The 9886-nt window shown below is 49.0% G+C and overlaps 1 protein-coding gene across 1 annotated transcript in view; it reads left to right on the forward strand.

Moving 5' to 3' along the window:
• Nucleotides 1–6829, forward strand: part of LOC306752952 (aryl hydrocarbon receptor-like) — a gene marked incomplete at both ends in the record, with an annotated part of 43236 nt that extends 36407 nt beyond the window's left edge. Inside the window, 9 exons of the mRNA XM_079236785.1 lie at nt 357–538; nt 616–705; nt 1424–1547; nt 1939–2078; nt 2161–2363; nt 2915–3024; nt 3129–3270; nt 5004–6555; nt 6755–6829. Coding sequence (XP_079092911.1) covers nt 357–538; nt 616–705; nt 1424–1547; nt 1939–2078; nt 2161–2363; nt 2915–3024; nt 3129–3270; nt 5004–6555; nt 6755–6829 — 2618 coding nt within the window. The remainder of the gene's footprint in view (nt 1–356; nt 539–615; nt 706–1423; nt 1548–1938; nt 2079–2160; nt 2364–2914; nt 3025–3128; nt 3271–5003; nt 6556–6754) is intronic.
• Between the last annotated feature and the right edge of the window lie 3057 nt (nt 6830–9886).

Below are 9886 nucleotides of genomic sequence, written 5' to 3' on the forward strand. Positions count from 1 at the left end.
TGGAGAAAGAGAGACGTTCCTCTTTCTGCTCGTCCTCGCTTCTCTTTTCACACTGCTGCTGTCAACACAATCAGCTGTTGGTTGCTGGTTGTTGGTTGCTGTTGCTGGTTGTTGGTTGCTGTTGCATCATTGTTGTTGAAATGTTGCTCATGCTTTGTGCAGCGATGTGCAGACTGAGTGGAGAAAGTAAAAGCTCAGTTTCACTTCCTTCTGTGTTTTTATAAGAAAGGTCAAATTACCTTTTTTTGCCCAAAATGCAACCAATTAATTTCTTCCTCTTCTTCTTCTGCGTATTAAAGAGCGTTCTCTCTCTTCTTCTGCGTATTAAAGAGCGTTCTCTCTCTTCTCCTCCTCAGCCACCTTGAAGAAAGGTCAGAACGGCTCCAGCTGGACGAGCGAGCGCAGCCTCACGTTTGGGGGAAGCGTCCCGAACGCGCTGACGCCGTCCTCCTCTTCCTCCTCCTCTTCCTCTACGGCGCCCTCCTCCCAGGTGTCCTCCGACGGAGTGAGCTTCAGCGAGGGCGACCTGCTGCTTCAGGTGAGTCCGGCGCCCTCTCTGGTGAGGAGGAGGAAACGCAGCTGCAGGCTCTGACGAGTCTTCACTTTGTGCTTCAGGCGCTGAGCGGCTTCGTGATGGTGGTGACGGCCGAAGGATACGTCTTCTACACCTCGCCCACCATCCAGGAGTTCCTGGGCTTCCACCAGGTAACACACACACACACACACACATATTAAAGAGCGTTCTCTCTTCTTCTGCATATTAAAGAGCGTTCTCTCTTCTTCTGCATATCAGCGTTGCATATGAAGGACATGTGACGCCTTATTAATCGTAATAAGTACACACTGTAGGAGAAGTACACACTTTAATAGAACGCACTTGAGACCCTTTCACAATAAAGTGTTGGTGCATGAAAGTTAAAACATAAATATGAGGTAATAATCTCTTTTTATTCATGCCAGCTGCGTTCAAGAGCGATGATGCAAGTATAAACACACACACACACACACACACACACACACACACACACACACACAGGAGTCGGGTGGATGAATGCCAGCGTTGTGCTGAGGCGCCACACCTCTCGTCTTTCTTTCCCTCCTTTTGTCAACGCGCTGCAACATGGCTTCAAACTGCTGGGCGGCTTTGTTGAGTTCAAAGACACCCTGAAGTCAGGATTTGTGAGCGCCAGAGGGCTCGATTGTTATTTTAACTGGAAGACGTTCAAATTACGATGATTTCATGTTTCTCTAAATGTCAAACATCCAGATTAACTTTGTTGACTTTGTCTCAAAAGCCTGGAACAAGAAAGCCAGATGGATTAATGAATTCATATTGAATGCATGTTCTTCCCAGTGCTGAAGCTAATGAAACCAGCAGCATTGCAGTTCTTACTGGTCTGTGTACTGGTCTGTGTCTCTGCAGTCGGACGTGGTCCACCAGAGCGTGTTCGAGTTGATCCACACCGACGACCGAGCGCTCTTCAGACAGCAGCTTCACTTCGCTCTCAACCCCAATACCGGCCAGCAGGACGGAGGAGAGAGTCTCAGTGAGCACACAACTATATACATAATACATATATGTATATATATATACATATATATATACATATACATATGTACATATATGTAAACTGTATATTTGTACACAGTAAAAGATCGAATTTATGGATTTTATCCTCCAAAATATGCTGTAAATACCTGCAGACTTGAACATAAAGACTGAAAAATAAATGAAAATAATAAAAGATGCTGGTTGCCACCACTAGAGGGCAGTAACTGTTACACGTCTGCAGCCTGGTTGCCACCACTAGAGGGCAGTAACTGTTACACGCCTGCAGCCTGGTTGTCAACACTAGAGGGCAGTAACTGTTACACGCCTGCAGCCTGGTTGTCAACACTAGAGGGCAGTAACTGTTACCTGTGTCGTCGCTGCTGCAGGCGACCAGAGCTCGGCGGAGGTCAGCAGCAACGTGGTGACCTACGACCCCCAGGCCATGCCGCCGGAGAACTCGTCCTTCCTGGAGAGAAACTTCTGCTGCCGCTTCCGCTGCCTGCTGGACAACTCCTCCGGCTTCCTGGTAAACACACAGGCTCCGCCTCCAAGGTTCAGCCGGGCCCGATGCTCACAGGTCAGAGGTCAACGTGTGTTTTTGTCTGCAGGCGCTAAACTTCCGCGGCCGCCTGAAGTTCATCCACGGACAGAACCGGGTGTCGGAGGCCGGCGCGCAGGTTCCCCCGCAGCTCGCTCTGTTCTGCATCGCCACGCAGACGCAGCCGCCCTCCATCCTGGAGATCCGCACCAAGACGCTCATCTTCCAGACCAAGCACAAGCTGGACTTCACGCCCATGGGCATCGACAGCAGGTAGGACACAGCCGCAGATATGCGTTGTAAAGCAGGGCTCTTACGCTCATGAAAAACATGGACAAGTTTTAAATGGTTATTTCCAGGCCTGGAAAAGTCCTTGAAAAAATAAAATCTCCAAAGTTTTGGAAAAGTCATGGAAATTTGGTTTAAAGTCACGGAAATTTGATTTAATCATAGAAAAGTCCTGGAAATCCATTGGTCAGAATGTGCATGAACCCTGTATAAGTACACAGACGGGCAGTCATCAGTTAAGTTACCACAAGTAAAAGTACACATTATGCAGACAGGAAGTCTCTACATCTTTCGTTGCAAACTAAAAACACTTATTTTTCGACTACACCTTGAATAAGTAAAGTAGCACCTAGTAGCACTTTAGTAGCACTTAGATGTCTCTTACTGATAGCACTTTGTAGTTTAATTTTATTGAAGAAATTGTTCTTTCTTGATTCTTGTAGTTCTGAGTTTGTCCTCATGGTTGAATGCACCGTGTGCGTCTCTCTGGATAAAAGCCTCAGCTAAATGAAGTGTGACGTGTGTTTCTCCTGCAGAGGGAAGGTGGTTCTGGGCTACAATGAAGTGGAGCTCTGCATGAAAGGTTCCGGCTACAACTTCATCCACGCTGCAGACATGATGTACTGCGCCGACAACCACCTGAAGAGTGAGTCCTGCTGCCGCTTCACGGCTTCAGGGAGACTTATGCTCCACGAGAATCTGTTTCAACCGGATCTTAAAAGTGACGCAGAACCACTTCCTGTCTTTCAGTGATGAAAACCGGAGAGAGCGGCTTCACCGTCTTCAGGCTTCTGGCCAAGACCGGGTCGTGGATCTGGGTCCAGGCCAACGCCAGACTGGTCTTCAAGGCGGGGAAACCGGACTTCATCGTGGCCCGGCAGAGGGCTCTGATGTGAGTGAACCCACAAGATGTGTTTCCCCAGTGTTTCCTCTGTGTTTCCCCGGTGTTTCCTCTGTGTTTCCTCTGTGTTTCCTCTGTGTTTCCCCTGTGTTTCCTCTGTGTTTCCCCTGTGTTTCCTCTGTGTTTCCCCGGTGTTTCCTCTGTTTCCTCTGTGTTTCCCCTGTGTTTCCTCTGTGTTTCCTCTGTGTTTCCCCGGTGTTTCCTCTGTGTTTCCTCTGTGTTTCCCCTGTGTTTCCTCTGTGTTTCCCCTGTGTTTCCTCTGTGTTTCCCCGGTGTTTCCTCTGTGTTTCCCCGGTGTTTCCTTTGTGTTTCCCCGGTGTTTCCTCTGTGTTTCCTCTGTGTTTCCTCTGTGTTTCCCCTGTGTTTCCTCTGTTTCCTCTGTGTTTCCTCTGTGTTTCCCCAGTGTTTCCTCTGTGTTTCCTCTGTGTTTCCCCGGTGTTTCCTCTGTGTTTCCTCTGTGTTTCCTCTGTGTTTCCCCAGTGTTTCCTCTGTGTTTCCCCGGTGTTTCCTCTGTGTTTCCTCTGTGTTTCCCCTGTGTTTCCTCTGTGTTTCCTCTGTGTTTCCCCGGTGTTTCCTCCATGTTCTCTCCATGTTTCCCCGGTGTTTCCTCTGTGTTTCCTCTGTGTTTCCTCTGTTTCCTCTGTGTTTCCCCTGTGTTTCCTCTGTGTTTCCCCGGTGTTTCCTCTGTGTTTCCTCTGTGTTTCCTCTGTGTTTCCCCTGTGTTTCCTCTGTGTTTCCCCTGTGTTTCCTCTGTGTTTCCCCTGTGTTTCCTCTGTGTTTCCCCTGTGTTTCCTCTGTGTTTCCCCTGTGTTTCCTCTGTGTTTCCCCGGTGTTTCCTCTGTGTTTCCCCGGTGTTTCCTCTGTGTTTCCCCGGTGTTTCCTCTGTGTTTCCTCTGTGTTTCCTCCATGTTTCCTCTGTGTGTTTCCTCCGTGTTTCCTCCATGTTTCCTCCGTGTTTCCGCCATGTTTCCTCTGTGTTTCCTCCATGTTTCCTCTGTGTTTCCCCGGTGTTTCATCTGTGTTTCCTCTGTGTTTCCTCTGTGTTTCCTCTGTGTTTCCTCCATGTTTCCCCGAGTGTTTCCCCAGTGTTTCCTCTGTGTTTCCCCGGTGTTTCATTTGTGTTTCCTCTGTGTTTCCTCTGTGTTTCCTCCATGTTTCCCCGAGTGTTTCCCCAGTGTTTCCTCTGTGTTTCCCCCAGTGTTTTCCCGGTGTTTCCTCTGTGTTTCCCCCAGTGTTTTCCCGGTGTTTCCTCTGTGTTTCCCCGGTGTTTTCCCGGTGTTTCCTCTGTGTTTCCTCTGTGTTTCCTCCGTGTTTCCTGTGTGTTTCCCCGGTGTTTCCTCCGTGTTTCCTCAGTGTTTCCTCAGTGTTTCCTCAGTGTTTCCTCTGTGTTTCCCCGGTGTTTCCTCTGTGTTTCCTCTGTGTTTCCCCTGTGTTTCCTCTGTGTTTCCTCTGTGTTTCCACCATGTTCCCTCTGTGTTCCCTTTGTGTTTCCTCTGTGTTTCCACCATGTTCCCTCTGTGTTTCCTTTGTGTTTCCTCTGTGTTTCCTCTCTGTTTCCACCATGTTTCCTCTGTGTTTCCTGTGTTTCCACCATGTTTCCTCTGTGTTTCCCCTGTGTTTCCACCATGTTTCCTCTGTGTTTCCACCATGTTTCCTCCGTGTTTCCTCCATGAGTCTGATGTTCACACAGCAGCAGAGACCGACTCTCCTTGTGTTTCCCTCAGAAATGAAGAAGGCGAGGATCAGCTCCGCCTCCGCCGGCTGCAGCTGCCGTTCAACTTCGCCACCGGCGAGGCGCTGCTCTACGACATCACGCCCACCGTCGACGCCCCCGACCCTGGCTCCGCCCCCGACCCTGGCTACGCCCCCAACCCTGGCTCCGCCCCCGACTCTTGCTCCTCCCCCAAGCAGAGGAAGCTGGACGACTGCACTGTGAGCCGTGAGTCCATGCTGGGCTGCATGCTGAGCCAGGACCGCTCTCTGTACTGCGATCACAACAAGAACAACGCCTTTAACAGCATCCACGACGCCGCCTTCAAGCACAGCCACGCCACGCTCAGCGTGAACGGGGACTTCTGGGAGCCGGCGGGCGGCGGCGGCGGCGGCGCGCTGAAGTCCGAGGCCACGGTCCAGGACATGCTGGAGACCCTGCAGCAGATCCTCGGGGAGAACGACCTCGGCGCCGCGCTGGACGTGGACCCCGAGGAGCTGAAGAGCTGGGAGAGCACGCTGCTGAAGATGAGTGCCGGCGGCCATGGCGCCGGAGAGAACCTGGACGACATCCTGAGCAACGACATCCTCACCTACGTGGAGGAGCAGCTGCAGAGGGAGGGAGGGCTCAAGCCGCCCGGGCCGGACTGCATGTCCTCTCTGCAGAACCAGAACCCGGAGCAGACCTTCTGGGTCCCGGAGCCCCAGAACCAGCAGATGGCAGCGGGGCCGGCTCCTCCGGTCCTGGGCCACATGAAGCTGACCCACATGGATCTTCCTCCGCTGGGCTTCAGCGGGCCGACCATCCAGCAGAACCCCTGTGTTGCTCTCCAGCTGGGAGCCGCCGGTGCTGCGGGGACCTTCAATCCGTCCTCGCAGAACCAGCTCAGAACCGAGGTCGACAACCGCGGGTCATTCTCGCTCCGGCATCAGGTGCACCTCCACCAAGCGGCTCAGGTAAGGACGCCGAGCGCCGCCGCTGGCCTGCAGGACCTCTGCGCCCACAGACAGTTACACCCCGGGTTCGACTTCCAGAACCAGTGGGACTCGAACCCATCGGACGCCTTCGTAGAAACGTACCAAAATATTTCAAGTTCCTCGTCTCCGGGCTGCGTTCAGGGCCGCTTCGCCCTGAAGACGCAGAGCGGCGCCGCTCAGAGGCCGCCGTGGTCGCCGGACCAGCAGCCGGTCTCGGGTCTCCACCAGACCACGGGGGCCCGGGTCCACCAGACCACGGGGTACCACAGGAACCCGCTGCACGTCGTCAACGGCGGCCCGATGTTCAGGACTCCGGAGACCCCCGACGGGCCGTTCCCCGTCCAGCCGGCGTCGCGGCCGAGCAGCTGCATGTTCAGACCCGAGCCGGTGAACGGGGTTTACCTCGGCCGGGGCCCGGCCCAGCCCTCCTGCCGCTACCAGGGCCGGCCCGGTGGGGGGTCCGTGCCGGGGATGACGGCGGTCCCGGTCCCGGACGAGGCGGCGCCGTCCTGCCAAGTGACGGCCGGTCTGGAGCGGGACGGCCTGCTGGTGCAGAACCAGTACCTGGGCTTCAGTGAGCAGACGCAGGTCAGAAGACCAGTTCACTGCTTCTGTATCTATTTATGCACTGGGAAATACACTTCATGTACAGTACAATATGATGCACATACTTTAGATTACAGTACATCATGTATATTTATTATCTTTATTTATTGTCTTTATCAGTTGATTATATTTTGCATGAATGAAACTAAAGCTGTCAAAAATACTTTTCCTGATTTCACAGATCGTCCACCCGGCCGGAGGCTTCCCGTTCTCCTCGCTGCCCAGCGGGAACGCCTACTACTCAGAGAACCAGTAGGAACCAGGAGGAACCAGGAGGAACCAGGAGGAACCAGGAGGAACCAGCCTACTACTCAGAGAACCAGTAGGAACCAAGAAGAACCAGGAGGAACCAGGAAGAACTGAAACAAAGACTCCTGTCTTTAAACTCATCGGTGATCAGACTGAAGAACAGAAACGTGCCGGAGGACGAGGAGCCTCCTGTCTCCTATTTCCTGTCTTCTTTCTCCTCTCCTCTCTCCTCTCCTCCCTCCTCCCTCCTGTCTCCTCCCTCCTCTCTCTTCCCCTGTCTCATCTCTCCTCTCTCCTCTCCTGTCTCCTGCCTCCTCTCTCCTGTCCTGTCTTCTGTCTCCTCCCTCCTCTCCTGTCTCCTGCCTCCTCTCTCCTCTTTCCTGTCTCCTCTCTCTGTGGAGTTAGTTTTTATCAGGATTCCCTCCTTGGAGCTGTTGGATTACAAAACAAAGAGAAGATGGAGTTTGGCTCACACGCCTCTTCATCCTCCTCCTCTTCCTCCTCACAGACACATCTTCCTCCTCTCCGGCCCTGCGCTCACTACTGCCCCCTGTGGTCGCCGAGCAGAACACACCCTTCTTTGCCTTAAACTTCACGGAGCTAGTTTGTGAGATTGTTTTTTGCACTATTCCTTTAAAGTGTTTGCCAAAGAATAGTGAAGAGAAATAATTCACAAAACAAGAGTTTCCTCCTCTGGATTGTCTTATTTTAATGGAACCAACTTAAAATACTGAGAATTAAAGAGACTTTTAAACCCGCCTGATGCTGAAGGACCAGGATGTTCTTAGAGGAGCCCGTCCTTCATCTCGTCCTCTTCCTCTTCCTCTCCTCGTGGTTAATTTATCGGCGTTCTCGCGGTGAGAAACACAGAAGTAAACCGGCTTAAAGGCAGCTATTGTATTTTATTTGTTATGAGGAAAAACAAAAAGGAAAAGAATGAACTCTTCACGCGTGCCTTTTCTCTGACCTCTTTGTGGGCGCGTTTGTTTTGATCACCTCAAACTGTGAAGACGTGAGCGTCTTCATCCGGTACTGATCACAGTGATGTGACGACACCTGGGAAGAGACGGCAGGATGCCAAAGGGAAGAGACTCCAGAACTATTTATATTTATGACGGCTTCTAAACATCATAATGCAGCAAAAAGCAAACAAATATGGAAGTCTGTCGTTTTAACATCATTTTTAAATGAATATATTTGGGTTTTAGACATTTTAAAAGACATTTTGATATATTTTATAGACAGTTTATACAGTATTAATTAGACAAATCATTGTTTTGTAGTTTTAATTAACTTTAACTATGACTTGAACACAACTGTCCAGAATACTACTCACTAATCCTCAAAGTACGCAGGTTTAGCAGTATTCAAACAGGAAGTAGTTTGGATTTGGGACAGCCCTTGTGGCCTGTTGAAAGGCATTCTGGGTAATGTAGTAAACCACTACTGCCGTAGTGAAGCAGGTCACGGTTTATTATAATGTCTTTGGCTCAACTTTCACAACATAACGTGCAAACACTTTAATTTGAGGCTCACAGCGTCATCGAGCATTCCTCATAAAACATCTGCTGTATATTAAATATATTAAACATATTTAATGTATTTAATGTCGTAAGTTAAGTTGTTTTCCTCAAATATTATATCTGAAACAATGATGGAAAAATGGAAGTATTTAAAATGATGCAGTACTTTCCTTGTTGAATGTATAATATATTTACTATTACAGTAAATACAACATGTAGTTTTACAGATGAAAATTGAGCAATAAAAATGATAAAAAATCAAAAGTGAATTGTAATCAATCCTGAAGCATATTCACCAAAAATGAAAGCAAATCAAATCATCCCAGATGGACTGTGTTCCACGGGCTGAATTCATGAGACTCAGTACAACATGAAGCTCTAGTTTCCGAGTTGTCCTTAAACGCCTCTTTGTGCTTTCAATTCAATCACAAACTCGTCATATAGAAATATTAAATATATATTGTTGCTTGCTTCTAGATGAGAATACGCCTTTGTACTTTATTATACGTTTCAATCCCAGGAGGCCGAGGCTCCACAATGCAGTATCTGGGTACCTGTATATAAATATATATTTGACTTCTTTTTTATCCACGTATTGTCCTATATTGTCTTTTTTAATGTCATATTGCCTTAATCTGACTCACGCCTTCTTCATATTTTGTACATTCTCTGCACAGCATAAACATATGTTAGCCCGTGTAATGATGTTGTTTTTGTAATATTATATCTTGTGTCTCTGAGTGTATTGAGTGCCTGAGTCGATGTTTTCATGCTCAGCGTATTAAAGATGATCGATCAGCTTCACGTGCCTCAAATACATAATGCATCCGCTGTGTAGAACATGTGAAAGGAAAGTGATCTTTCAGGGTATAATGAGAAAAATATACATAGAAGTTAATTTTATGAACGAGTTAAACATAATTGAAATGTGTTTGCATATTAATGATTGATTCCATCCTATTATTGTAGTTCCCTGTGGGATTGCCTCCCGTGTACACTAGAGGGAGCTGTCACTGCATGTTGGTCATGTAAACTGAACGCGTCTGTTCCTGTTTGACAGTCTGCTCCCAGTTAAGCCTTAATGGTTTCTCTGCAGGACGAACTGGGATCAAAACACAGTCTGGTATTGTTCTACTTTGACTCTGCATTACAAAGCATGTGAACTGAAATGAACAGTGATATCTCCTGTTTACGTATTATAACGTAAGCGTGTAACTATTCTTCCTCTGCAATAGTACACTGGATTCTAACCTGGCATCCATTCTCAAGCTGGCAACACCAGACTTCATTCAAAACAAACGAGGCGTACATTCACTTGTGTTATATTCATAAGAATAACCCTGATAACCAGGATCAATTATCATGGTCTCATTCAGGAGGAAGCGCTCATGAATTCGGCATGCGCCATTAAAACAGGAAGTGTTAAATGAGCCCAAAGAGTACATTTTAAACAGTTTTTCTGCCACCACTGTTGTTTTTTCCTGACGTGACCTTTGACCCCCCCGCGCGCTACCAACGTCCAATCAATGCGCGGGAAGCGC

The sequence above is a fragment of the Taurulus bubalis genome (genome assembly GCF_910589615.1).
Source record: "Taurulus bubalis genome assembly, chromosome: 21".
Taxonomy (NCBI): domain Eukaryota; kingdom Metazoa; phylum Chordata; class Actinopteri; order Perciformes; family Cottidae; genus Taurulus; species Taurulus bubalis.